General features: G+C 46.7%; 2 protein-coding genes across 3 annotated transcripts; both read left to right on the top strand.

Annotated features, from left to right (window-relative positions):
- Nucleotides 1–998: 998 nt before the first annotated feature.
- Nucleotides 999–2,500, top strand: LOC119212688 (tripartite motif-containing protein 16-like protein). The gene is made up of 4 exons (XM_037463394.2): nucleotides 999–1,323; nucleotides 1,487–1,549; nucleotides 1,627–1,769; nucleotides 1,854–2,500. The coding sequence occupies exons 1-4, from the start codon at nucleotides 1,272–1,274 to the stop codon at nucleotides 2,298–2,300; spliced, it is 705 nt and encodes a 234-aa protein (XP_037319291.1). The 5' UTR covers nucleotides 999–1,271; the 3' UTR covers nucleotides 2,301–2,500.
- Nucleotides 2,501–6,020: 3,520 nt separating this feature from the next.
- On the top strand, nucleotides 6,021–24,523 carry mybpc2b (myosin binding protein Cb). 2 transcript variants are annotated; one of them, XM_037463169.2, is made up of 30 exons: nucleotides 6,027–6,112; nucleotides 9,373–9,393; nucleotides 10,576–10,596; nucleotides 11,059–11,079; nucleotides 14,367–14,435; nucleotides 14,577–14,725; nucleotides 14,794–14,911; nucleotides 15,018–15,066; nucleotides 15,278–15,337; nucleotides 15,427–15,590; nucleotides 15,698–15,830; nucleotides 16,206–16,330; nucleotides 16,409–16,514; nucleotides 16,707–16,870; nucleotides 17,128–17,293; nucleotides 17,408–17,514; nucleotides 17,600–17,629; nucleotides 17,739–17,881; nucleotides 21,434–21,593; nucleotides 21,699–21,803; nucleotides 21,902–22,090; nucleotides 22,200–22,334; nucleotides 22,423–22,590; nucleotides 22,698–22,786; nucleotides 22,899–23,094; nucleotides 23,191–23,330; nucleotides 23,447–23,606; nucleotides 23,735–23,871; nucleotides 23,973–24,159; nucleotides 24,397–24,523. In XM_037463169.2, the coding sequence occupies exons 1-30, from the start codon at nucleotides 6,091–6,093 to the stop codon at nucleotides 24,420–24,422; spliced, it is 3,360 nt and encodes a 1,119-aa protein (XP_037319066.2). In that variant the 5' UTR covers nucleotides 6,027–6,090; the 3' UTR covers nucleotides 24,423–24,523. The 2 variants fall into 2 exon arrangements, with proteins under 2 accessions (XP_037319067.2, XP_037319066.2); XM_037463170.2 differs by lacking the exon at nucleotides 11,059–11,079 and having other exon boundaries at nucleotides 6,021–6,112.
- Nucleotides 24,524–24,761: the final 238 nt, after the last annotated feature.

Here is a 24,761-nt window from a genome sequence, read left to right as displayed (position 1 = left end):
TTCCTTAGAGGGGTTGAATGGGTGTTTTAATATCTGTAGGACCCCCCCCCCCCTCCCCCTCTCTTCTCCATCACTACAGCTGATCTCCCCACATTGCACAGTGACAGCGCTGATGCATTGAGGGTGGATTAAGTGATGCAAGCAGACACACCGCAAACAAATTCTGAGTATGCCACTCGCAAAAATATGAACCCTGGGTCCCGGTGTCCCAAAGGCGGACCGCGTGGAAACGTATTGAAATAGTATAAATAAGGCTTTGTTCCACTTAAGAGTCATGCAACGTCACAAGCATCTAAATGATGCTCCTTTTTGGTCGTACACAGGCTTCAGAATTCAATCAAGACAGTTTCGTAACCAAAGAAAGTTAAGCGGCCAAAACTCATTTAGGGGCCATCTTTTTTTTGCAGTGTTGTGAATGGTTTCGTAAAAAAAAAAAGAAAAAAAAGAAAGGGTAACGCTATAAAACTCAAAAGAAGGGCCCGGTGCATTAAAGCCAAGACAACCGCGAGCTCCTCGAGCGGAGGAATGTCGGCTCACCACACCGGGCTGAACGACCCACTTGACCCCCCCCCATTATCGCATCCGCCCGTTTACCGCCGCTGGGCGCCGTAAGGCCCCGCCGCCCCCGGGCCGTAAAACCTTCACTGCGACACGCTCTCTGCTCGCGAGCTGCTCGTCTCAGGTGTCCACGGCTCTGCCCTCCCCCCCCTCACCCCCCTCACCCCTCGGGTGGAGGCTGTCCCGAAACCAGATGAGTGACTGCGGCGGTGACGGCGATGCAACGGACCCACCGAGCGGTGAATGCCAGCAGCGGTCACGGAAACCGCCCCCCCCCGGACGGCCCCACAGGGGTCTGTTAAAGATGAAGAAAGACAGGAGTGTGTTGTCCGAGTTCCTCCATTCTCCCTCTAACGGATCTCAGGGTGTGTGGGGGGGGGGGGTCGTCTACAGGATGACCTCATTAGGTATCAACTACCAAGGTGTAAGTATGATGACAAAGAGATGACAAGGTACATGTCAAAGCAAATTCCCAACTACTATGGATACGGGGTCGGGTGGCCTGTGGCACGCCCATTAGTGAGCACATTATCTCTACATACCTTACCAAAAATTCTCTCTGAGGGATCCCCAGGGGCCCCTTCGCAAACACCTTTAGCGCCTACCCACACGGCCGAGGGTATATAAAGAACCCGTTGGCGTTGCTGCAGGCAGGACGCCACTGACCGACGCCGACATTCAGGAAGACCTCAACACGGCAAAGAGCAGAAAGGATGATCAGTGGTCCAAATAATAAGAGGATCACGCCCGCCTCCGACAGACCTGGTGAGTGAACGCAGCGTTTATCTGGATTTGAGGACACGACGGGGTCTTCAAGCAGAGTTTTGACTTTAATCGTCCGTTGAGTATGAGGTTTTCTGTACAGCTGGCAGTCGTGTGTTGTCTCTTGTTAAATACATCGGCCTCTGCTTGTCCTCCCGTCACACAGAGAGCATCAGAAACTACAAGCCCAACATCCCCGAGCCGACATGCAGAGCCGACCTCCTGAAACGTAAGAGCGGAGACTCCGAAAACCTGTTTTTTTTTTAGTTTTTCCTTCCTGAACGGCGCATGTTCTCCACGGCACAGACTGGATTAACCTTTCCCTGGATGACAAGACAGCCAATAAGCTGCTGTGGATCACGGAGGGCGGCTCCAAGGTGTCACGCATGACGGACGATGTCACTTGTCCCGTCCTGGACCGGCCAGAGAGATATGAGTTTTCCCCCCAGGTAGGTCCCAACCCCCCCCCCCCCAACTCTTTCCAGATGTCTAATGTTCCACGCTAAACTCATTCATCTCCTTTGATCTCCCAGGTCCTTTGCAAAGAAGCAATCTCGGGCTTCCGAGCTTACTGGGAGGTCCAGTGTTCGGGATGGGTGGTCGCCGGACTCGCCTGTGAGGGCGCCGGCAGGAGGGGGCGCGACGGGCAGTGCGGCCTGGGAGAGAACGACCAGTCCTGGGGTCTCGGGTGGAGCGGATCCAGCTACCAGCTGTGGTTCGATGGCAACAACACAGACATCTGGAACATTCCCCAGTGCTCCACCATCGGGGTGTACCTCGACCACCCGGCTGGTCTCCTCAACTTTTACGCCGTTGAAGAAGAAGAAGCGGCGGCGGCGGCGGCGGAGGGGGAGGGAGGCGAAGGCAGAAAGAGGAGCCGACTGCTGCATCGGACCAAGAGCTCCTTCAAGGGGAGAATGCTGCCGGGCTTCTGGGTGGGACAAAAGTCCTCGTGTGTCCTGATCAAACCAGAGGGGTAGAGGGAAGAGGGGCAGTTTTCCATTTCCGACACCTTCCATTTCCAAACAAAAAAAAATACCAATACTTTCGAAAACTTTGAAATATGTCCACATGTATATCTGCAATGCTGAAACAAAATCTCTGTATGAAGTATCATCAAAACGCTGCTGTTTTTTTGTTTAACCTGTTAAAATGACTTTTCAATAAACACATAGAGACACTTGTGATATTATCTATTCCATACATGAAGCATTGGAACCACACCTTCAGCCACAGCGGGTCCTGCATTCTTCACCCCCCTCCCGAGGGGGGGGCTGGGGGGGGAGCAGATCCTGCAAAGCCATGAACACATGTGAGCCCACTCACATGACGCCGCTGAGGGGTGAGTGGATGAGTTATAAGAGCGCAGATGCATGACTCGACTCAACGCCGGGTTGATTGATCATAGTTTAGCCCACACACGTCTGGTCTAGGGTTAAGGGGGGGGGAAGAGGGAGAAGTTGGTGGAAAGTACAAATAAAGATTTTATCAGTCAAAGTACTTCCTGAGGATGGTACACGTTGTCATGACGGCAACCTGATGAGATGATGAGAAAGTCTGTCTAAGGAAAGTCAAATCTCGCTTATTGATCACAGTAGAGACCCAAATAAAACATTCAGAGTATTGCTGAAATTAAATGAAATGGCTTTGACAAGTTATTGTTAAAACTAGATTTCTATTACATATACGTAAAAGTATCCAATTTATTTAATAGCCCTAAACATCTACCAAACGAAACATCTACAGTATTTTTTAGAAGTGAGTATTTTTTTACGTTTTGTCATGTACTTAACAGTGAAGGCTGATTACTGTAACCCTTGTTATAACAATTCTTTAATATAATGTTATGAATTAAGATTGGAACAGAGTAATAGAATGAATTGTATATTCCACACGTACACTTAATCATCTAATCTAATTATAACACTATCCCTCTATTAACCCGTTTAAATGTCAATGAACTGCTCCTGTTACTGCTAGTAAGTGAATGTCAGTGAACAACCACTTTTGTGTGTTTGCCGTTTTTTATGCGCACAAAAAACTGTTCTAAAGATTGCAAAGAGTTGTGAGAATAATTGTTTGGCCACATTAACAATCTTCCTTTCAAAACAAAACGGTACTTCTTGATAATTCCGCCAGATGGCGCCATGGTGTCAAAGATGAATTAAAGACAACCGCTCTTAGCAACACAGCCAGTAATTGTGCTTTAAAACATTTACTTTGGGTAATCTGGGGATTTATCAAAGAATTTTATTCTGTTATATTTATTTATTGTAATTTAATCTCTAACACTGTGGCCTGAGCTCCAATTGACTGATCAATGATCTATTATTATAAATGCATTTAAAAACGTAATGCAGGTTGTGTGTCATTCTATAGCAACGATTAAATAAATGAATAAATTTAACTTGTAATGTGTTGCAAGAGAAATTTAATTTAAAACTATTAACACAACCAATCAAAACCGACTCGAAGCCCTCGATATCCACGCATTACTCCTCCATTGCTCACCAGACAGTGCAACAATTGGTCAATCTGAAGCGTGCATTACCAAGCTGCTGCTGCTGTGTATTCAGGGAGACACTGCTGCTGCTGCTGTGTATGTTCGAATGGAGCCATCTAACTGCAGGAGGAGCACATATGACACGTACATAGTGAGGGCATCAGCTCCACTGAAAGGAAGGAAGACGCTCATCTCTCAGAACTCAGGGTCTCACAGATTGCGGTTATTTGCGCCGAGCTCAGAGTAACCGCATCGCCCCCCCCCCCCTCCACGACGGCACCGCGCGCGGCGGAGGCAATAAATTCAGATAAAAACAAGGTTGTATTTTCAGCAGATGTTAAAAGATTTCGTTTTCTGTTGGTGGAAAACTTATCTCTGTCTCTGAAGTCCACTATCAGTAAAAGTCCTCAGGTATTTATAGTCGCCCTCCAATTCGATTCCCTTATCGGATTGCAGAATGGCTTCGGGAGCGGCCTGTAAACTCAGAAAATGTTTTGCACCGTCACAAATAGTCACCAACGTCTCAGGTCTCCTCCTGGAAGGCAGAAAGGTTGCAGAAGAAGGAAATGTAGTAAAATACTCTACTTCTGCAACCTTTCCCCCAAGAGACAGTAGATGAAAGTAAGGACTTCTTCCAATGCAACTTTGCCCATTCTGGACTAAACACTGACGCATCACATTTGATTGGCAGGTTTTTTCGGAGGCTCGACTGGAAACGCCGCCCTTCCCCAGCGGCCTCCCTCCCTCCCTCCCTCTTTCCCCGACAACCACCTCCCCGGTCTTCACCCAGTCTCCCCTGAAACCAGGTCCGAACCCCCCCCCAAAAACAGGCTTCTTAAAAGGTCCGCCGTGAAACGCGGGAACTGGCATCAGACGAGAAAGGCGCTCGCTCCTCAGCTCTTCGGCTCTAATTGGTCCTCGCAAAGACAGCCGTACGAGCAGGGCTCTGAAGTAGTAACGCGATAGGTTTCATTCTCGTTGGGGCTGGATGAGAAAGATGATATTTAATGCTAGCGCGAGGGGGGGGGGACTTAGGATGATGGTAAACATAATGCAGCTATAGATAGACCCGCCAGGTGGTCCCTGCGGACTGACATGCCTCGTGAGGATTCACAATTTGACCCCAGCAGCGAGGGGGGAGGGGGTCGGGGGCGGGGGGGCTTGTACCCACAGTGGCTCCTGTCGACCTATGCACATTTCTAACAAATGAAGAAGGAGATGACCAGCGGTAATGAAGACGTGCCTCGGATATGGAATATTCCCCCGTGAGATGGCGGGCAGAAATAGGCAGACGCTTTTACACCAGGAAAGCACGCTGTTACTGGCCGTGGTCAGCTGACCCCCGTCATCTTTGTGCTGTAAATAAAGGACCCGCGTTTGGGGAGAAAAAAACGATCAGAAGGGTACAACCAAGTGTTAGAGAGGGCTCGGTTGGGTTGAAAAGGATATGAGATGTATGAATACATTTTGATTTCAAAATAAAAGTTTCTGCTCAAGTGCATCTATTTGACAGCTGAGTTTAATATTTGCTTACAGACATTTTTCCTCAGTGTCTGATGTCTGATGTCATCGCTTCTTGCGGAGATGTGAAGATTCAAACTCCTCTCATATCTGTATGCTAAATATAAACCACTTAGCTCGGCGTTAAGATGTAAACAGCTCGCATGAAAGCCCTGAAATTTAAGTAATGAGGATCATCTGAAAAAAGTTGAAACTAATACAATGTTGAGGTTTTTTTCCCCACCTGTTTTAACCTTTGATGTTTTTTTCAGGCTATAGGTTAAAAGGTTTAAAGGTGAAAACCCCTAAACTCTAAAAGAAAGAGAAATATATTTAGATCAGACATAGAAAATAAAAATAAAAACAGGTGGTGCATCGAGTGTCAGTATCAGACAGTATTGTGTATTTGTCGTGTGCGTCTTGCAGCCAGTGAAGCACACGGAGAGACGTCTGCACGTCCTCCTCTCGCTGTGGGACACGATGAGCCCATCGTTGGTGGCTTTGAGCTCACTGGCTGCTCGTCTCTATTCTCCATCAGAACCGGTTCAGTCCCACCGTGAACCGCAGAGCGCTGCTCCTTTCTCAACGGCTCTGGGGGCGTTGTCCTGTGCATCCTGTGCTCCTGGGGGGTGGGGGGGGGGGGACTTGAGTGCCAGAGGAGCTTTGAATAAATAGAGAGAGGAGGGGGGGGAGGGGGGGTAAATAAAAGGAATAAGCACCACAGGCTCTCAGTCTTCCAGCAGCAAAGAGGAGACACAGGACTAACCATGCCTGAACCAGTCCCTGCAGGTATGCACACACCTTTTGTGGAAGCATAATTCATTTAAGTAACTTTTGAGTTTCAATGGATTTGCCTGTTTTGGTTGGTGATACATTTGATTGCGACATTTTTGATGTGGGGATGTTTTATTGTTGTTTTTTTTTATTGAGTTGTGGTCGGACATCAATTAATTATTCATTACATTTACGTAAAAAGAAGAACAAAACCATCTGTTGCAAATTAATACATTTATTTTATTTATTTATCCATGAGCAGGATAGACAAAATACATTAGATGACCTCAAAGCTCTCTGTGAGGTTTTAAATTTCAGTTTCAGCTCCTCCTCATCTCAGAGAAGAATTAATATTTATCTGTAGCCGAGCTATTATTTATTTAACATTTATCAAAAACTATAGTAGACTTGAGTGAAATGCTTTCATGTGAAATTAGATCAACAGCAACATCTCAATAATAGATCTCCAAACAAACAGAAGTGTTCATTTTATGTGTCTCTTGATGCTAAAGACTAAACAACGACTAAACAGCCTGGGCCTCCAATAAAGACGCACATTTGACCCATTTAGCTCCCTGCTGCTGCCGTGCAGAATGTTTTAAAAGTCGTAGTTAATCAGCTGCTATGACATCACCCTGATGTCACTGATATGACGGTGACATCATGGTGAGGCTACAGCGGGTCTCATGTTCCGTGACCAACTCAAGGTTCTTTACAGGTGTTGATATTTTAGAAAGCAATATCCACAACGATAGATTGACTTGCTGGGATTACGTTACTACCCCTAAAACTATGTTTTCAGAAAAAAAGTTTGTAAAACAAAAAGCAAACCCGGGAAACCAACAAAACGTGTAATTTGTGCTTCATATTGGTACGCAGTCTGAACCCAGCCGTTAAGTGTGTGTCACCGCGGAGGAGTCTTTTTACGGGGGGAGTCGAGTTTTACAGGCCGAGATTGTTGGAAGAGTGTTGAACTTCTGAAACCCCCCCCCCGGTTCTAATTTCTACATCCCCCGCGGTGCGGTCGGGAACGTAATGGGCCTAGCTGAACGCGTTAGCGCGCCGCTCCCTGGATTATTTGGTTATTATTTTGTGCATTTGCCCCCCCCCCCCGGCGGATGGTTTTGTAGATCGAAGCTGGGCTTTTATTTTTATCCCCGGGGGGCATTAGCATGCGCTACTCGTATTCTCCATATACAGGCACGCAGTTAATCCGTGTAACGTGGACGCCATCCCGCTTTCCTCCCTGCGTGTCACCACCACCGCCATGCCGAGGGGAGGGTGGAGGGGGGGGGGGGGGGGCAGATATCTGCCCGGGTTCGATTCGAACGGCTCCACAGCTTCATGCGTCTCTCACGCTCACATGAAACCAAAGTGGCGACGTTGGGCAACACCAGCGACCTGCAGCCCGACACGTCTTATTGTCCCGTTCTGTGAGTGATGTCATTGTTTACACATGAGAGGAGAGTTGGGAGCCGGATCCCGCCTATGACCCACGACCCCTTTCCACTCTCGATTTATTAAGTATTTATTTGAATTCGCACTGATCAAAGTGCGTCTTCCTCCCAGAAAGCTTCCTCGTGGTCCTCAGGCCTGAAACCCGATCTTGTTGCGATTGAACTCAAAGCACGCGTCTCGGCCCCCCCCCCCGACCCGAAAATCCTAACGGGGGCAATTTCAACCCAAACTGTTGTGAGGAGTTCATTCAGCCGGGGCCCCAACTGACGTGAAGCGACGCAAACAATGGAGGCCTCTTTCGCTTAGTAAACCTAACCGGTCGTCATCACTTTGTCAGGGAGGATTTCTACTGGGAGTCCAAGAAAAAACCATTAACTATTACATTTAGGCGCCTTAGACCATCATGAGCAAACTCTTGAAAATGATTCAAGTTTACAGAAGCACAACTGAACCAAAACCAAACCAAAACTGCGCAGGATTTTTAGATTTTTTACAAACGGCGCCCCGTATGTTCGCTCTTCTAACATGACGCCTGTTGCCATCATTAGTAAATGAGTATCAAGATGGGAAGTACGTTGTCTGAACTGGTTGTTTCTTTTAAACATATTTAAACCCGTCACTGTCTTAATTTAAAACAAGAGCAAATGAAAGTATAACATCAGACACAATGAACACACAGAAATGTATGTTTATTATACCTACTCAAATAAAAGGACACCTTTGAGGTCTAATCATGATATTAGTTTCATGTCATACAATTATAAGTTTCCGAATTGGATGCAAATCCTTTTTTTAAGATTCAAAGCATGCAGGTTGGGCCGAGGAAACGTTTGTTTGATTGAAAGCACAAGCTACAACCTCATAATGTAGCATACTGTAAAACATAGAAAATATGAGACCCCTCCATCCCTTTATTTATGTCCCGGCTGTAACGCACGCGGCAAATCAAGCTGTCAGTGTGGATACGAGGAGGTAAACAGTAAACAAAGTGAGGGGGGGGGGGGGGGGGGGGGTGGGACCAGCACCACCTGAACTAACCACAAACCACCTATTATGTTTTTAAAATGTGGCGTTTAATGATGCTACAGAGAGGTGGTTTGGCTCCGAGGGACAAATAAATGTGTGCATTAACAGACATTATGACCTTTCTCACAGCTAAGCCAATACACTGTACATTCCTCACAGCCATTTAAGGCGAACCTTAAGTGACCAGCAGAGTCAAGTGGGATTACTATTCAAGGAAACCTGGCATGACTTCAGGGAGGTCATGAGACACCGGCCCTGGCCTTTAGCTGCCACTGAAGTTGCCCCTGGGGGAGATACCTGAGGAGTTGGGTGTAGAATATGCATCTATTTCCGTTGAGAATTTACTTTTACCAGATTTAGTCCTCAACAATCCCGCCAACAGCCTTTTGCTCTCCAATCAAAGCGGCCGTTTGTCGCCCTTCCAAAGAAGCAGAGACTCGATGACATGTGGTGGCGATTTTATGGAATAAGAAATGATGCTTGAATTACTGAAATCTAGGTCAGGATATCCTTTTAAAGACTTGTGCCAGAGGCCATGCGGCTTAACAGAGACTTCTCACATCTCACAGGACGCCCGATTTACCCTTTTGGAGCTTCAGATGTGCTCTAAAGATTCCTTAGTAACAGTTTTGTTTAAAGGCTGTGAAGTTTCAGACAAACGTCCAGTGAGTTGTCATTAAACAGTTGTAACGGAGAGAGAAAAATATGGATAACGATTCCTTTAAATAACAACGTTAAACATGTCCAAATACCCTTTCTAATCATCTCCTTACTCTGTTTCTAATCCTCAGACACACCGGAGGAGGGGCAGGGTAAGTCAGCTGCTCCGCCACATTTGCCCACTGACCTTTAGCGCGCCACCACATACCGACCTGATTATGGCGCTCACATTTTCACTTTTGCTCACATATCATGTGCGCTGGACTCTCGGGGCGTGTGCAATCAGCCTGATTCTCCCCTCGTCATTGAACTTTGAATTTAACATTTAATGTAATGTCTCTGTATTTTTTGTTGTTTGTTTTTTAGCCGAGACTCTATTGTGCTGTAGAGGTTCGGTTGACTGAGGCTGACGTCACATGATGTAACACCACAGACGGTTACCGCGGCTACCATGGCATCAGTTCTAATGTCGAACCGAAAACGTGTTATTTTTATCAGGCTGAGGCTGAATCCTGTTCTTTTTCGTCACGTGACGTGCGGCGGGCTTCGAGCCGAGCGAATCAGTCAGGGTGATTATCTGAGTGACACAGAACAAGTGGTTTTTGCTTATCGATGACGAGTAGAACAATCACTGAGACAAAATCTCATCCCATGAGACGGCACGAGGGGGGGGGATTATATAATTATCATGCCACTTTGGCTCAGCGTGCTCGCGCTCCTCAGCGGGCCCGCGGCGTGCGTCACATTCTGAGGGCACCGCAACACACTTCATTTCCTCAGTTTAGCGCAAATACGTAACGTCAGATACCAACACAGTGATGACACAAACACGCGCGCAGTACATTGCACTTCGGGTGGTGTTGTGTTGTGTTGGTGACGAGTCTTAATGGGAACTAATGCTCTGCTTTCCTTTTTTAGTGCAAACATTTAATGATTTTTTGGAGTTGTTAGATTGTACGTTACTCATTCGCATGTGTGAGGAAGACAAGATAAGCCATCTGGGTGGATTTTAATGCGCCAACAACTTGATGCATTTTCTGCATCTGTGAGCACTCACAATGGCTTTTTAGGGTTACATTTAGTCGAGAGCATGTGAGGAGTGATCACATCTCTACAACTGGTCTGTCGACTTGTGCCGAGTTCATCCAAAGATCCTCCAGTTTCTAATTACTTATAACCGTGATGTTTGTTTTCCCAGCTGAACCGCAGCCAGAGGGAGACGCCAGGCATCTCTTAGTGTCAGGGAATAATGCACTTTTTCTGTTAAACGGTGCCTCAGCACGCTTAAATGTGTCTGGAGCTGGTGAATAATTATGGACATTCATTTTCTTTAGATGCACCGCCCACAGATGGAGGTAAGAAAGGGTCCGGCTAGATAATACCTCCCATGTATTCACGCATACGTGCATACATGTACTGTCTGTGTGAGGATTACACAACCCGCATGACTCCTGTTTTTACACTTAATAAAAGAAAGAAAAGTTGTTGTTTTTTTATTCGGTAGGTTTTAAAGACCTGTGCTGTGTGTGAACTTGGTTTCCACTATTTGAAACATGGTCATTTCTGTTATGTTTTGTTGTATTTCCATCTTTTTTTCTACTGTGTGTGTGTTTCTATGTGACGTATCTATCAACAAATATACACTGCGTGCAGTAACACTAAATGTGTCAAGAGGAGGAGTACACCTTTCATTAAATGTGCACGCGGCCTCTGTTTCTTTCGTTTATTGGTTGACGTTGCAACTGTACGTCATCTGCAACAAGCACTTGCTTCCTAGCTGCTTCTCTCAGTGCAGTTTGCTTCCTTGTCTGCAACAGATTCAGAAGCTGAGTGGGATGGTAAGGAAAGAGCGACGTTTACAGTGACGTGTCTTTTGATTTTACTTTTGACCGTCCAAAAGTACGTTTGAGTGTTTCATGTTTGTGTGTCGGTTTGCTATTATGTGCTAGCCAAGATGTCACATAATATGTACAAAGTGTTAAGTGGTAGTCTTATTATTTGAAATATTTTTGACTACTTCAATTTGGACTGAAATCACGGGATGAAAGCTTTTAGTTGTATTCAAGCCTTTTTTTGGGTCCTGCAAACACTTGGCCCCCCCGTGGAGAACATTTTCTTCTTATTGTTGACTGACTGCTGCCAACAAGATCAACAAGAAAAAAAAGAGACGTCTCTCTTGGTAGGGGGTTCGTCCCTGAGCTGCTAGTGAGACCCTACATGTAGCGAATAGAATGCCCTTCAGCCCCCCATCGTGGCTCGTGTTAAATATAAATACGCCCTCGTCTAAAAGAGGAGAACCGGAGTGACCTGACGTGGTCTGCTCCGCAGTTTCAGAGCGCAATGTTGCGTTTGTCTCATTCCCCGCTAATCTCACAGTCACATGACGCTGTTTCTGTCCTTCCACGTTGCTCAGAATCGTTGGGTGCTGCTCATCTCCTCGCGTCGGGAGGCCTTGATGACCGGCGTTCTCTTTCCTTTCGTCCCTCTGGCGATTCAAGCGATGAGAACCGGCGTCAAAGCTGTGGTTTATGGGCATCATTTATTGCGGTTGCAACGCGGCAGCCGTCGCCGCGAAACACACCGAGTGTCATCCGATTAGGTGACACTTTTATTAACATTACGCGCCACTAGGAAGCGACGAGGAGAGCTCAAGCGGTGACTTCATGCAAGACGTGTGAGCGCGCACGTCAGGGGCCTCCAGACTGCACCACGACAAACACACACATACGAGGTCATGTTTTATCCGGTGGCCAAAGACTGAACCAATGGAGATAAATCAAGATTTACAACCACGTTCATGCAGCTTTGAGGCCTTTGATGAGTGACGAGATGGAAGTTCATCCGGACTGATGAACAGGTGGATTGGAGGGAGCAGCGTTTCGGGTGTGGCCACCATGAGACACCAGGGAGCTGGAGGCAGCTAGTTCAGACCCGGACGGGTCTGTTGCAGGAGGGAGGTGGGTGTTAGCCAAAAGACTCCTGCGGAGGAGGCGCGGCTGGTTCCTTGCTGCCTCGGGGAGGGGGGGAGGTTTGGGGCGGTGACTTGAAACTCACCCCAAAATATGACCTGCTGAGCACAGAGTGGTCGGGGGGGGGGGTGAGGTCGCCAAATGTTCAGTCTGGCTCCGGCCCGAGGATTCCAACGTCCATGAATGTGTGCGAGGAGTCCTGCAACAACGTTTCTGGGAAGCTCCATCTCTTCTTGGCATGCATGAGCGCACATCACACTGCCCGCCTTTCGCGAATGTCCTTCACTGCACGTCAGACTCTGTAAGCTCCTCCCACATCGGCGATGCAACAGACAGACCTCAACATGAGCCGAGGCACATATGGCGGAAGGAAAAAGACGAGCACGTTGGCAGCGCATGAGTAGAGGGAAACTGGGGCATGAAACCCAGTGGAAACACAATAAAAACACCTTGTGCTTATCTCTATCATCCATGTGCCTCCCACAATGGGACCATCTTGGGTGAGATAGGTTTCTCAAAATGCTAATTTTACACGGTGGGGAAATTTCTAACGCCTTAGCGATTCGGTTGCACGCACGCAGCGGCTTAATCCGAAGACAGCTGCTGAAGGAAGTTCAGAGGGAAACGCGAGGAGATCATTCTTTGGTTGATTCTCCGCCCCGGTCCAGATGCCAGGACATACATATCCAATTTTAGCCAAGGGAACAGTTAGTCTTTAATACAAAGACTAACCCGCCACGTACCTTTTTCTTATGAAATCATGTCAGCGCACCCTTGGGATATGACCGAAAAGCGACACAAACAGCGTTGGAGGACGCTTGTATAATAATAATAATAATTTGTGCATATTCATGGGGGTATGGTGTGTGTGTGTGTGTGTGGGGGGGGGGTTTCATTACTTGACTAGGGGCATTAGTGTGCAGTTTGTCCAGAGTTGTACTAGCCTGAGGGCATCTGCAGAGGGAAATGTTAACCAACTTGGATGCAAAGTATTCTATTCTATTCACACGTTGATGCCCTAAAACAAATTAAGTCAGCCTCGCCTTCTAAGTGACAAGCAGCGTTACAATTTCAGTTCAAAAGAAGTAGTCATAGTGATTTCAGTTTGGTGATTTAAGAGTGCAGTAATCAACACATTTGATTACTTTCCGTTTTGATGGATAACAGTCACGATCTTGATTCTGTTTTGGTTTGTTTTTCCCCCTTGTGGTGTATTAATGTAATAATTCTACAGAATAATCATTCTGTAAATGCTGTTTACTTGCCCCAAGAGTTTAGACAGACTTATGGTACAGTATAACTGCACAATGTTATACTTCCATATGTTACAAAGAGATGTTTGTTTTCCCAGCCGAAGCAAACCCTGCAGAGGAGGAACGCTGCAGGAATGTGACCATCTACTGCATGCACACGTGATGCTATCAAATGCAGCTGCATGCGTCCTATGTTCTGTTAATTATTGTTCAAATATCTTTGCAAATGAAGACGTCGACTGAATGGATCTTTTAGGGCAAAGAATGAACACAAGTGTGTTGCTGTTCAGATGACTTTGTGTTCATATGTCCGAACGTTTTCAAAAAAATGGTTTTGATTATTTTTCTACTGTACATACAAGACGGCACGGTGACCTATGAACAAGTTACAAAATAAAGTCCACTTACATGCAAAAGCACACAATACCACTTTCATTTACTTGTTTCTATGTAATTGTATATTTATATAATGTATATATATTACATACATTTAGTAAAATACTTTTTGTAAGTATTTAGGAAAAATAATGATACATTTTGTTTGTATAGCAAATGTGGGAACTTTATGTGGTGAAAAAAGAAACAATAACCACATAAACAAGGCAGATAATGGGCATTATAGGAAAGCAAAGCGTAAAACATGCGTACATAACTGTAGCATCAATGGACAATAACTGAGTCAATAAGTGAAGCATTTACAGCATTTTTTTATCTTAGTCTGCAGTATACGTTTTAAGAAACTCATTACTTCAGTTTTTTTAATTTATTTTGGGTTGTTGTGTTCATTTGTCAATCCGATTTTTTCAAAACTTTTTTTTTTTTTTTTCTACGCTGAGAGCCAATAACACTTAAAGGCGTTTCCCCCATCAGAAAGCAGACTAATGTCTTTCCCCTCTTTTACAGAGTCCGGGTCCACGGAGCTCAGTGGGCTCTTCGTTGAGAAGCCCCCACCGAATTTAGTTGCTGTAACAGGTTAGAAACGCAAATGCACACGTGATGAAAGCCCTAAAGAGCGGTTAAAGGCATCGAAGAGATCAGGAAACAGTCGACACGTGTCAGGTCTGTACCGATCGCGTAATGCTAGGTGGTTTAATTGCGGTTTGTGATCGGCAGGAATGGATTTGGTCATCATAGCGAAGGTGGATTCGACCACCCTGACGAGAAAACCCACGATGAAATGGCTGAAGGGCAAGTGGCTGGACCTCGGCAGCAAGGCCGGAAAGCACATGCAGTTCAAAGAAACCTATGACAGGAATACCAAGGTGGGTGTTGGACTCGCCTCAGAAGCCAATAAGACCATGAGAAGTAATCTTGCAATACCCCCCCCCAGATCTATACTTACGAAATGAAGATCATCAAAGCGGTAGCTGGAGATTCTGGGGGCTACAGGTGTGAGGTAACAGCGAAAGACAAGTGTGACAGCTCCACCTTTGAAATCTCCGTTGAGGGTGAGTGGAGGACGGGCTCCGGGCACTTGGCTGCGTGCGGAAGGTTTTAAACCCCCCCCATCCTGACCCGAACGTGCCCTCTCTCTGCCACGTCTCTTTGTTACAGCTGCACAGCAGGAGGCGCAAGCAGACATCTTCTCCGCCTTCAAGAGAGCGTAAGGGCACAGAGGTTTTTTTTTTGCATTTGCGTCCCGTCTCAGTGATTAATGTGAATTCACAATATGTAAAAAGCAGCCATTAGCATAGGGCATTTACAAGGTGTGTGTGACTGCGTTTTTCGATGACATCATAGTGAAAAGTCACGCCATGTCAGGTGGTACGACTGACCTCCATCACGCCGTATGCCTTGTATCTTCGTACACACAGGGATGCCGGAGAGGACGACGGAGATCTCGATTTCAGTGCTCTGCTGAAAGCCACAAAAAAGTGAGAACTTTTTTTTTTTTTTTAAATCAAGCACACGATAAGATTGTTTCCTTTTCGTTTTTTACCACCTGACCCTCTCTCTTGACCAGAAAAAAGGTGAAAGAGGAGCCGCAGATCGACGTGTGGGAGCTGCTCAAGAGCGCCCACCCGAGCGAGTACGAGAAAATCGCCTTCGAGTACGGCATCACGGACCTGAGGGGCATGTTGAAACGCCTGAAGAAGATGAAGGTCGTCGAGCCCAAGCACAGCGAGGGTAGGTCATCTTCATCCTCGGAGTGTGTGGAGAACCAGAGGCCAGGGGAAAAGGGAGAAATTAGGTTTTCACCGACTAAATCTCTTCATTTATTCCGTTCTGCGCAGCTTTCCTGAAGAGACTCGAGTCTTGCTACTCGGTGGAAAAGGGCAAGAAGATCGTCCTGAGGTGTGAGGTGATGGACCCGGACGTGCAGGTCAAATGGTTGAAGAACGGCCAGGAGATCAAACCCTCAGCCAAGTACATGCTTCACACACACAAGTTATCATTAGTTCATTTAAAGCACATTTATTGTTTCTTTTCACCACGCTAATATCCCCGCTAGGAACGAGCTTAGTCGAGCTCAGACGGACTCTGCAGTGTTTAAAAAGTAATGCTGCGATGCGACGCCGCAGTCCACAGGTTTTATTTTTAGGCAGTCACAAGAAGCCCCCCCACCCCCGGGGGGCATAAGTATCAGCGTGTGGGATTTAGGGACATCAAGCGGCAATGGTTCCAAATCGCAACCCACGAGTTCCTCTTCCGTGGACACTCCCTTACTCAAAGGGGGGGGCTCTTTTTTATTTTTATTTTTAACGTTTCTTATGACTTCCGATCTGTTCGTCCCTCTTCAAGGTACATCATGGAGGCTCTCGGGAACGTCAGGACGCTCACCCTCAACAGGACGTCCCTGGCTGACGACGCTGCATACGAATGCGTGGTCGGTGAAGACAAGTGTTTCACAGAGGTCTTCGTCAAAGGTGAGGGACAGTTCATCGGCAATAACTGACGTTGATTCACTGATTCAATGACGCCCCCCCCCCCTGTGCTCCTCCCAGAGCCCCCTGTGACCATCACCAAGCTGATGGATGACTACCACGTGGTTGTTGGGGAGAGGGTGGAGTTTGAGATCGAGGTGTCGGAGGAGGGAGCCTCAGTCATGTGGTCAGTACTTGTTGAGGCTGTACATGAATCCAATGTGAATCCACCCCAACTAAAGCCCTTCATAACTGATGTTCACCTGCTGCTGCATATTCACAGCACATCCTGATAAGAATGAACATCAGTCATACTCGCTGTCCCGTTTCGGCAGTGACGTTTTTCCAAGAGGTGAGATCATTTGCTGTTATTTTCCAGGTTCTTTGAGGACATAGAGCTTCAAAAAGACTCCCCCAATTATCGTTTTAAGAAGGATGGGAGGAAGCACACGCTCATCATCCAGGAGGCTACCCTCGCTGAAATCGGAATGTACCACGCTTGGACTAACGGGGGCCACACCAAAGGAGAGCTGGAGGTGGAAGGTACCGACGGGAAAACTATTCCATTCCAATTTCCAGTTTCAGTGTGTGAAGTGTTTTGAAAGCAGACCATATTTTACCTAAATTTGCCATGTTTAGTCTGCTGAAAGGCAGCAGCTGAATTTAAGCGCAGGCCCGAGGGCTTGAAGCCCCTCTGTGGGGCAACTCGTGGCAGGAGGTGCTGCAGTCGTGAACCACACTCTCCCTCTGCACACAGCCTGAACTGTTGTTGTTCTTGCGGTTTCCAATGTCTCATTCAGAAAAACAACTGGAGGTGTTGCAGGACATCGCCGATCTGACAGTCAAGGCAACGGACCAGGCTTTGTTTAAGTGCGAGGTGTCGGACGAAAAGGTCACAGGAAAGTGGTTCAAAGACGGAGTGGAGGTCATGCCGAGCGAACGCGTCAAAATGACTCACATCGGGAGGTACAAGGATACACAGATACATTCCGATGAATTTGTGTTATTTAACACAACTAAGGGTCAAACCCGTCTTGCATTTTTTTTCTCCCGCCCTGTCTTCTGCGTTGCTTGTTCCAGGTTCCATCGGCTGCTGATTGAAGACGTGAAGCCAGAGGATGCCGGAGACTACACGTTTATTCCCGACGGGTACGCGCTGTCCATTTCTGCCAAACTCAACTTCTTAGGTGAGAAAGAAGGAATGATTATAGATCACCGATTTCCTCCGTAGCAGCTTATATGATATTGTCAACTTTCTTTTTCTCAAAACAGAAATTAAGGTCGACTACGTGCCAAGACAAGGTAAGTAGCCTTTACGTTGGCTCATTTTAATCATGTTTTAAATCTCTTTTAATTGTCAATTCTAAAACCCAATTTCTTTGTGTGTGCGTTTTTTTTTTTAATTCTCTAGACCCTCCAAAGATCCACCTGGACACCACCGGAAACATGGTCTCACAAAACACCATCATTGTGGTGGCGGGAAACAAGCTCCGCCTGGATGTCGAGATCACAGGAGAGCCGGCACCCACCGTTGTGTGGTCCAAGGGAGATCAAGTAAGTATGTGACAAGCATAGGAACCCTAAACTCACTGCAGCCAACGCGGCGGCTGACCATAACAGGTCAAGAAGAAGGTCAAGAAGAAAGTAGCGTTTCCGTCACGGCCACTCGCCTTTTTCAGCGAGAAGGTCAGACCGACCTGTTTGTGCAGCGCGGCCCGAATCTGGGCTCTTCATCGCCCCCCTGTCACTGGGCACTGCGACCTCACCACAAATCAGAACTGCTGTTCCGTTGAGATACGGGAACGTTTGTGCCCTCGGGCAGTTGGGGGGCACCGGGGTGCAGAGCAGACATCTCTGATGTATTCAGTCACGGTGCCAAAGTGCCCTTTTTGGAAGCAGGGTACAGGTCTGTGTCCTGGAGAGACAACTAAAAGCTCTGTATTTTACCTCAGTTTCATGCGTTGTTGACCTCTGATGAGCTCAAGTGCCGCCCCCAGTCTCCCCCTGGTCAACTCAAATGTCTCATGAATGCCCTTTTGATTTGCCCCAGAGCCTCTGAACCCCGCTTTTAACCTTTTTTTGAATTTTCACACCTCACCCCCCCTCACACAGTCCTCGTACAACCCCGGCTAAAGATAAATGTAATATGTGTAACCGGGGCGACCGTTCGCCTGGTCACAAGGGTGACAACGCCACTTTGGGACTCTCACCCAAAGAATATCAGTTGTAACTAGAAAATGCATTTCCTGCTGAAAATGCAGAAAGCTGAAATTAATTTCAAAAAGTTGCTTAAAGTACAGAAATGAAACAAGCTGAAATTATTCTAAACACTGCTGAAAGAATAGAAAAATCTGAAATACATTTAAAAATGGCTGAAAATACAGAAATGGGAGATGCTTCTATGAATTTGAAATCACAGAAATAATAAAAGCTGAAATGAATTTAAAGGTTACTGAAAGAATAGAAATAGGAAAAGCTGAGAATTAAAAAATACATTTTCTGTAGTAATAAGGTTTAGTACTAGTTATAAATCTAAACTGTCCTCAAACAGATGTAACCGGTGAACAACATCAGTCTCTGACACCACATTAAAACGTATGAATACTCGTTATAGTATAGTTATGTAGCAGGTCGAACCAACCATAAAGAAAGTCAGATTCAATGTAGGATTTAATTGAAGTTAAGAACAATTATTTCACGCTGAAACATCTCCCCTTGTTTATGACCATGCTTTAACAGGGAAACACCAGTCTTACTCGAGGGGGAGTTATTCTAACTGAAGGGGGCTCATTAACCAGAACAAAACAAATAAATTCCCCGTAACAACGTACATTCATTCCACTGCGTGGTAATGTCATAAGCAACATATAGCCATAGATGCAGTAAACGACAGGCCAAGCTTAACACTGTACTGTAACACTGAATGCAGCAAAACATGTAATCACGTCATTCAAAACTACCCATAACGTAGAGGTCCTTGTGTACAATAAAGTCTAATGTTATTGTTCACACTGCCACGGTTTAACCCGTTCAGTAAAAAAAAGGAGCCACGATCAGCTGGTCACGTTGCTGTTCGTGGCCAAGATGGATTCGTGTGGCAGGATGTTACTCACGTCGTGTAGTGGCGTGGGAGGGGGAGAAAGCAGGCGTGCTGCACGTCACGGTCTGTAGAGGCTGTCGTTGTTCGCTGGCGCGGTGAAGCGCGGTGAAGCCTTCGGCGTTGGTGACGAGCTAATAAAGTTTCTAAAGTTAGCTAAACACTTCACTAGCTAGCGAGGAGGCCCCGCCTAGCACTACACGAGCTATACTTTGCTAACGCGGCGACGGACAATCTTCAACGCCGGAGGTGTAGACGCTCGTCCATCACACGGCCACTCCGACAGCCATTCTTCCTCGACACGGACCCTGAACTTAACTTGATGCTAAACTTGCAATTGGCTGACATCCTACCGTCTCGCTTCCTCAATCACAGGTGTCCTTCCCGGGCTCCGCCAGCAGCTTAATGACGTCACGCCCCCGGTTTAAATCCAGCATACGGGAGTAGCCTCGTTAGCAGTTTAGCTAGCTAGCACTTATAGCTCTCCCATGTCCCAAATATCTAACCGTTCTGCCTCCACATTACTTACGGTCTGCTCGTCCGGGGTCTCCGTCCCAACTCACGACACGCACGTCCATGTACGGTTAGCTAAACACGGTTAAACCTACACGTCCCTGCACAGTGGATGACTCCTGAGCTGCGTCTTTATGGCCATCGATCACCAGCTGGTCGCTAATGAGCTCACAGCGAAGAGAGTGAAGAGATGTAGACAAAATCCACACCTCAAACAAATGCTTCCTGGAGCAAAACTAATTGGAGTAGCCAAAAAATAATAGCATTTTGAAAGACACAAGACTTTTTATGTCTCTATGTGTTTTAAAACTGCTCAAACAGCCGTTTACAAAAAGTGTAAAGTCTGTGTGTTTTTTTTTTTTTTAAATGTCAGCAGATTTGTATGGAAGCTTATGGGGCTCGGGGCAGACTTTGTCTCACAATCGGGCTCCTCACGCAAAAAGTAAATGACTCTGAGATTTCAAACTTATACGAGTCCAACCAGCACAAGCACGGCTAATGTTTTCTTTTTAAATGAAGGCTGAAAAGTGAATATTGTGGCCGTAAAGATAAAAGTGCCTCCTTTTTTTTACCTGCTTCTGAGACGGCGCTCACTCTAAATCCCGGGACATTCCGGAAAACTCCACTCTAAATTCAAAAGGGACCCCAAAACTAATTAAACATAATTACTGATTATGAAAAAACTATAATAGATATCAACAAGCTGTTTTTTTATAAAATTGTTAAGAATTGTGTCAACATTTTAAAGTTTAAATGGTGTCTCTAGCTGAAAGATTGGAAAAGCTGAAAAAGTTGAAAGTTGAAGAAGTTTTGAGAGGATTTGAAAATTCAATCCATTGGAAATCATGTTAAAAAGTTTGATGATTTTAATTTATATTAATTCAATTATAAGAGCTAAAAAGCTGTCGTAGCCCCCCTCTCCTGAAGGAGCTGAACATTTTAATATTTGAATGGTCTTAATGGCTGAAAGTGTGAAGGAGTTGAAACGTGCGGCGGAAGAAATAGAAGAATAAGTTGATTAAAGGTAAATAACTCCAATAAACATTTCACTGCTAAAAGAGCATATTAAAACATGAAACAGAAAACCCCTGACATACCTTTAGATTTTGCTCAAACCCATCCGCACATGGCGAGTGCTGTGCCTATGCCGTGGGAGCCCTGCGGCAAGCCCCCCCTCTAGCTCTACTGGGGCAACAGCTTCCATTCAAAGAGCACCTGGTCACACCTGTTAGGCATCACCAATTAAGGTGGTGTGGCCAAACAGGCAGGGGGGAGGGAGAGCTCTATCCATTACATATGCACAAATGATTGACAAGCAAACCCAAAATTAGTGAAATGTAATTGTCTCTGTTTAGTTAACCCTGCTTAACCCAGATGTTGCTTCTTAGGGCGAAAGTGCGTATTGCATCTTTGCATCCGTGGTCCTGTGCTGATTTTATTGACAATTGCAAAAGCGCAAAGTCGGTTCCACTCGTTTCTTTTTTTTGTTTTATTAGATAATTACAGCCACAGAAGGACGCGTGAGGGTGGAGGCCAGGAAGGACCTGAGCTGCTTCGTCATAGAGGGGGCAGAGAGAGAAGACGAGGGCAACTACACAATCTGTGTTACCAACCCCGCAGGAGAGGACAAGGCTATGCTGTTTGTGAAGATCGTGGGTAAGTATAGATCTCATCGTGTAATGTCAACCAGTGGTCGCTCATGTGCTTTCAAATAATTGAAATGGATTTCCAACGTTAAATCTAGCTGTGGTCTTATTTTAGATGTGCCCGACCCTCCTGAGAACGTGAGATGCCTATCAGTGGGAGAGGACTGCGCCAGCATGATCTGGGACCCTCCTGCATTTGATGGCGGTGCGCCACTCAAAGGTGAAGGTTACATTCTGGCTTAACCTTGTTCCTATCTAGATTGCTACTAAATGTAAGACTAGGGTCTTACATTTTTATTCTATTTCTATCTCCATCAGGTTACCTCATGGAGAGGAAAAAGAAGGGCTCCTCCAGATGGACAAAGCTCAACTTCGACGTGTATGAGTCAAATGCGTACGAGGCGAAGAGGATGATTGAAGGTGTCATGTATGAGATGAGGGTGTTTGCCATCAACAGCATCGGTATGTCTCAGCCGAGCCTCACCTCCAAGCCCTTCATGCCCATCGGTAGGTATGGAAGCCCCCTCTCCTGGGTCTTCCTCAGCTACCTCCCTCCATGCAACCATCTGTCGACCTCTGAGTGACCAATTCGGGTCTCTCTTCCTGTCACCCTCAGCCCCGACTAGCGAGCCGATACGTCTGACGGTGCACGACGTGACGGACAGCACGTGCACCCTGAAGTGGCTCGCCCCGGAGAAGATCGGCGCCGGAGGCATGGACGGCTACGTCATTGAGTACTGCAAAGAAGGAGGTGATGAAACCAATCCGAGCGCACTAAGACAACAAGATTCAAATCCCAGTAACTGCAATCTACTGCACGTGACTCTCTGTTATTTCAGACACTGAGTGGGTGGTGGCGAACCAGGAACTTTGTGAAAGGCAGGGATATGTGGTGCGTGGCCTCCCCGTGGGGGAGAAGATCAACTTTAGGGTGAAGGCAGTCAACATCGCCGGACAAAGTCCTCCAGCTGTGCTGTCGCAGCCCGTCACCATCCGTGAGATCATGGGTGAGTCAGTCAGGATCACGACCCAATGAGCACCTTGTGTTGAGTTGCAGCATTTTTTAGAGCTCTCCCGGTGGGGGCAAATGCTTCATGCTACGACGTCTCTTCAGAGTATCCCAAGATCCGCCTGCCTCGCGAGCTGAGAACAAAGTACATCAGGAGAGTAGGAGAAAAGATCAACCTGACCATCCCTTTCCAGGTTTGAAATCATTTTTAATATTTTCCATTTGAAAATGTGTTACAATGCAAGTGGGAAATACAAGTTATAATCCTTTTCATTCTAAACCATGTGTCACCCCTCTGTCTTGAAGGGTAAGCCGCGTCCTGTCGCAACCTGGTACAAAGACGGTGAACCCATTGACCCCAAGATGGTCAATGTCCGCAACACCAACGTGGACAGCATCCTCTTCATCCGCGAGGCAGAGAGAGCGCACTCTGGGACGTATGAGCTGGTGCTGCAGATCGAGAACATGGAGGACAGAGCCTCCATTGTCCTCAGGATTGTGGGTGAGATAGTCGGTTCTCCCGGGATATCGGGTTTCTACTTCATCTGTCCGTGTCTGCACTGAAAGGAAGTTAACATCTGATATTTATTCCATTCAGATAAACCCGGACCTCCTCTGAAGCTGCAGGTCACAGACGTCTGGGGCTTCAACGCAGCTCTGGAGTGGTCGCCTCCAAAGGATGACGGCAACTGTGAGATTACTGGATACACCATCCAGAAGGCCGACATGAAGACTAAGGTGAGAGAGGAGGTGGAGTGCTTTAAGGGCCTGCAGCTTAACAACGATGCTGAGATCATGACACTCGTCTTGTTCTAAGTGCTCAATTTGTGGTGCAAACGTTTCTCTCTTTTCAGGAATGGTTCACCGTTTATGATCACAACAGACGGACCAACTGCACAGCTTCGGATCTGGTCATGGGCAATGAATACAAGTTCCGAGTCTTCAGCGAAAACCTCTGCGGCCTGAGCGAGGAGGCGTGCATCAGCAAGAACACGGCTATCATCGCCAAGACAGGTGCGTGCGCGCGTGTGCGTCGGCGTACGTGCAGTGCGGCGTGTTTTTTCGTAGCACGGGTTGCATTAAACTAGGGTTAGGGTTGTGGGTTGACCGTGGTTTGCCTGTCCTCCCATCCTTCTCCATAGACCTGGAGCACAAAAGAACCCCATACAAGGAGATGGAGATTAGCTGCGTGCCCAAGTTTACTCAGCCCCTGGTCGATAGGTCCGTGGTGGCCGGCTACAGCACCGCCATCAGCTGCGCCGTGAAAGGGTTCCCCAAGGTAAACATGCGTGTTAAAAGTGACGGCGAGAATCACAGCCCGAGGCTGAGGAGGCGATTTCAATGCACCTGATTATTTGCTGATTTGACTGTTTCCCTCAGCCTAAGATTGTCTGGATGAAGAACAAGATGGTCATCGGTGAGGATCCCAAGTACTTGATGCGGAACTACCAGGGAGTTCTGACCCTCAACATTCGCAAGCCGGGCACCTTCGACGGAGGCAAATACTCCTGCATGGCTGTCAATGAGCTGGGCAAGGACGAAGTGGAGTGCAAGCTGGACGTCCGACGTAAGAGCAGAGGGACGGTGCAGGAGGGGGGGAAGGGACGATGCAGGAGGGAGAGCCTTTGTATCATGGATGCCGATGATCAGAACATTGTTTGATTACGTGATGCACATTCAAAGCTAAAACGACAGCAGCGACAGAACGTAATCGTTTGAATGTGGAAAACAATACTCGACCATTCGATTCGGGCCTATTTGTCGGCGAGATCTAACTCTCATGTTCTTTGGTGTCACCCCACAGTTGCCACGGATCCAGAGAAGAAGTGAGAAGCGGAACAGCAAAGAATGTGAAATCATACGAGTCAAACAGTGAATGCACACTGTCAAGCGTGGATCTAATAAAATGTAGTGATGCCTGCTATAAATAATTGTTTATTTCGAATATGTTTATGTATATTGCTTTAGTCATACAAACATTATTCATAGAAGAAAAGAGCTCAATGAAATCTCCACAGACAGCCAATCAGGATCTGACATTTTAAATACATGGCACATTATTATTAGAGTTGCATTTCTCTGTGTTTTTGGCAGTCGTCTACACTACACCTCCCTGGAGTAGTGTGCTCTCCTCTTGTGGATTGTCACTCCTATACTGAACAACAGCGC

The sequence above is a fragment of the Pungitius pungitius genome, chromosome 21, assembly GCF_949316345.1.
Source record: "Pungitius pungitius chromosome 21, fPunPun2.1, whole genome shotgun sequence".
NCBI lineage: Eukaryota > Metazoa > Chordata > Actinopteri > Perciformes > Gasterosteidae > Pungitius > Pungitius pungitius.
Note: the sequence above shows the minus strand (reverse complement) of the source record. Positions and strands in the feature narration are given on the sequence as shown.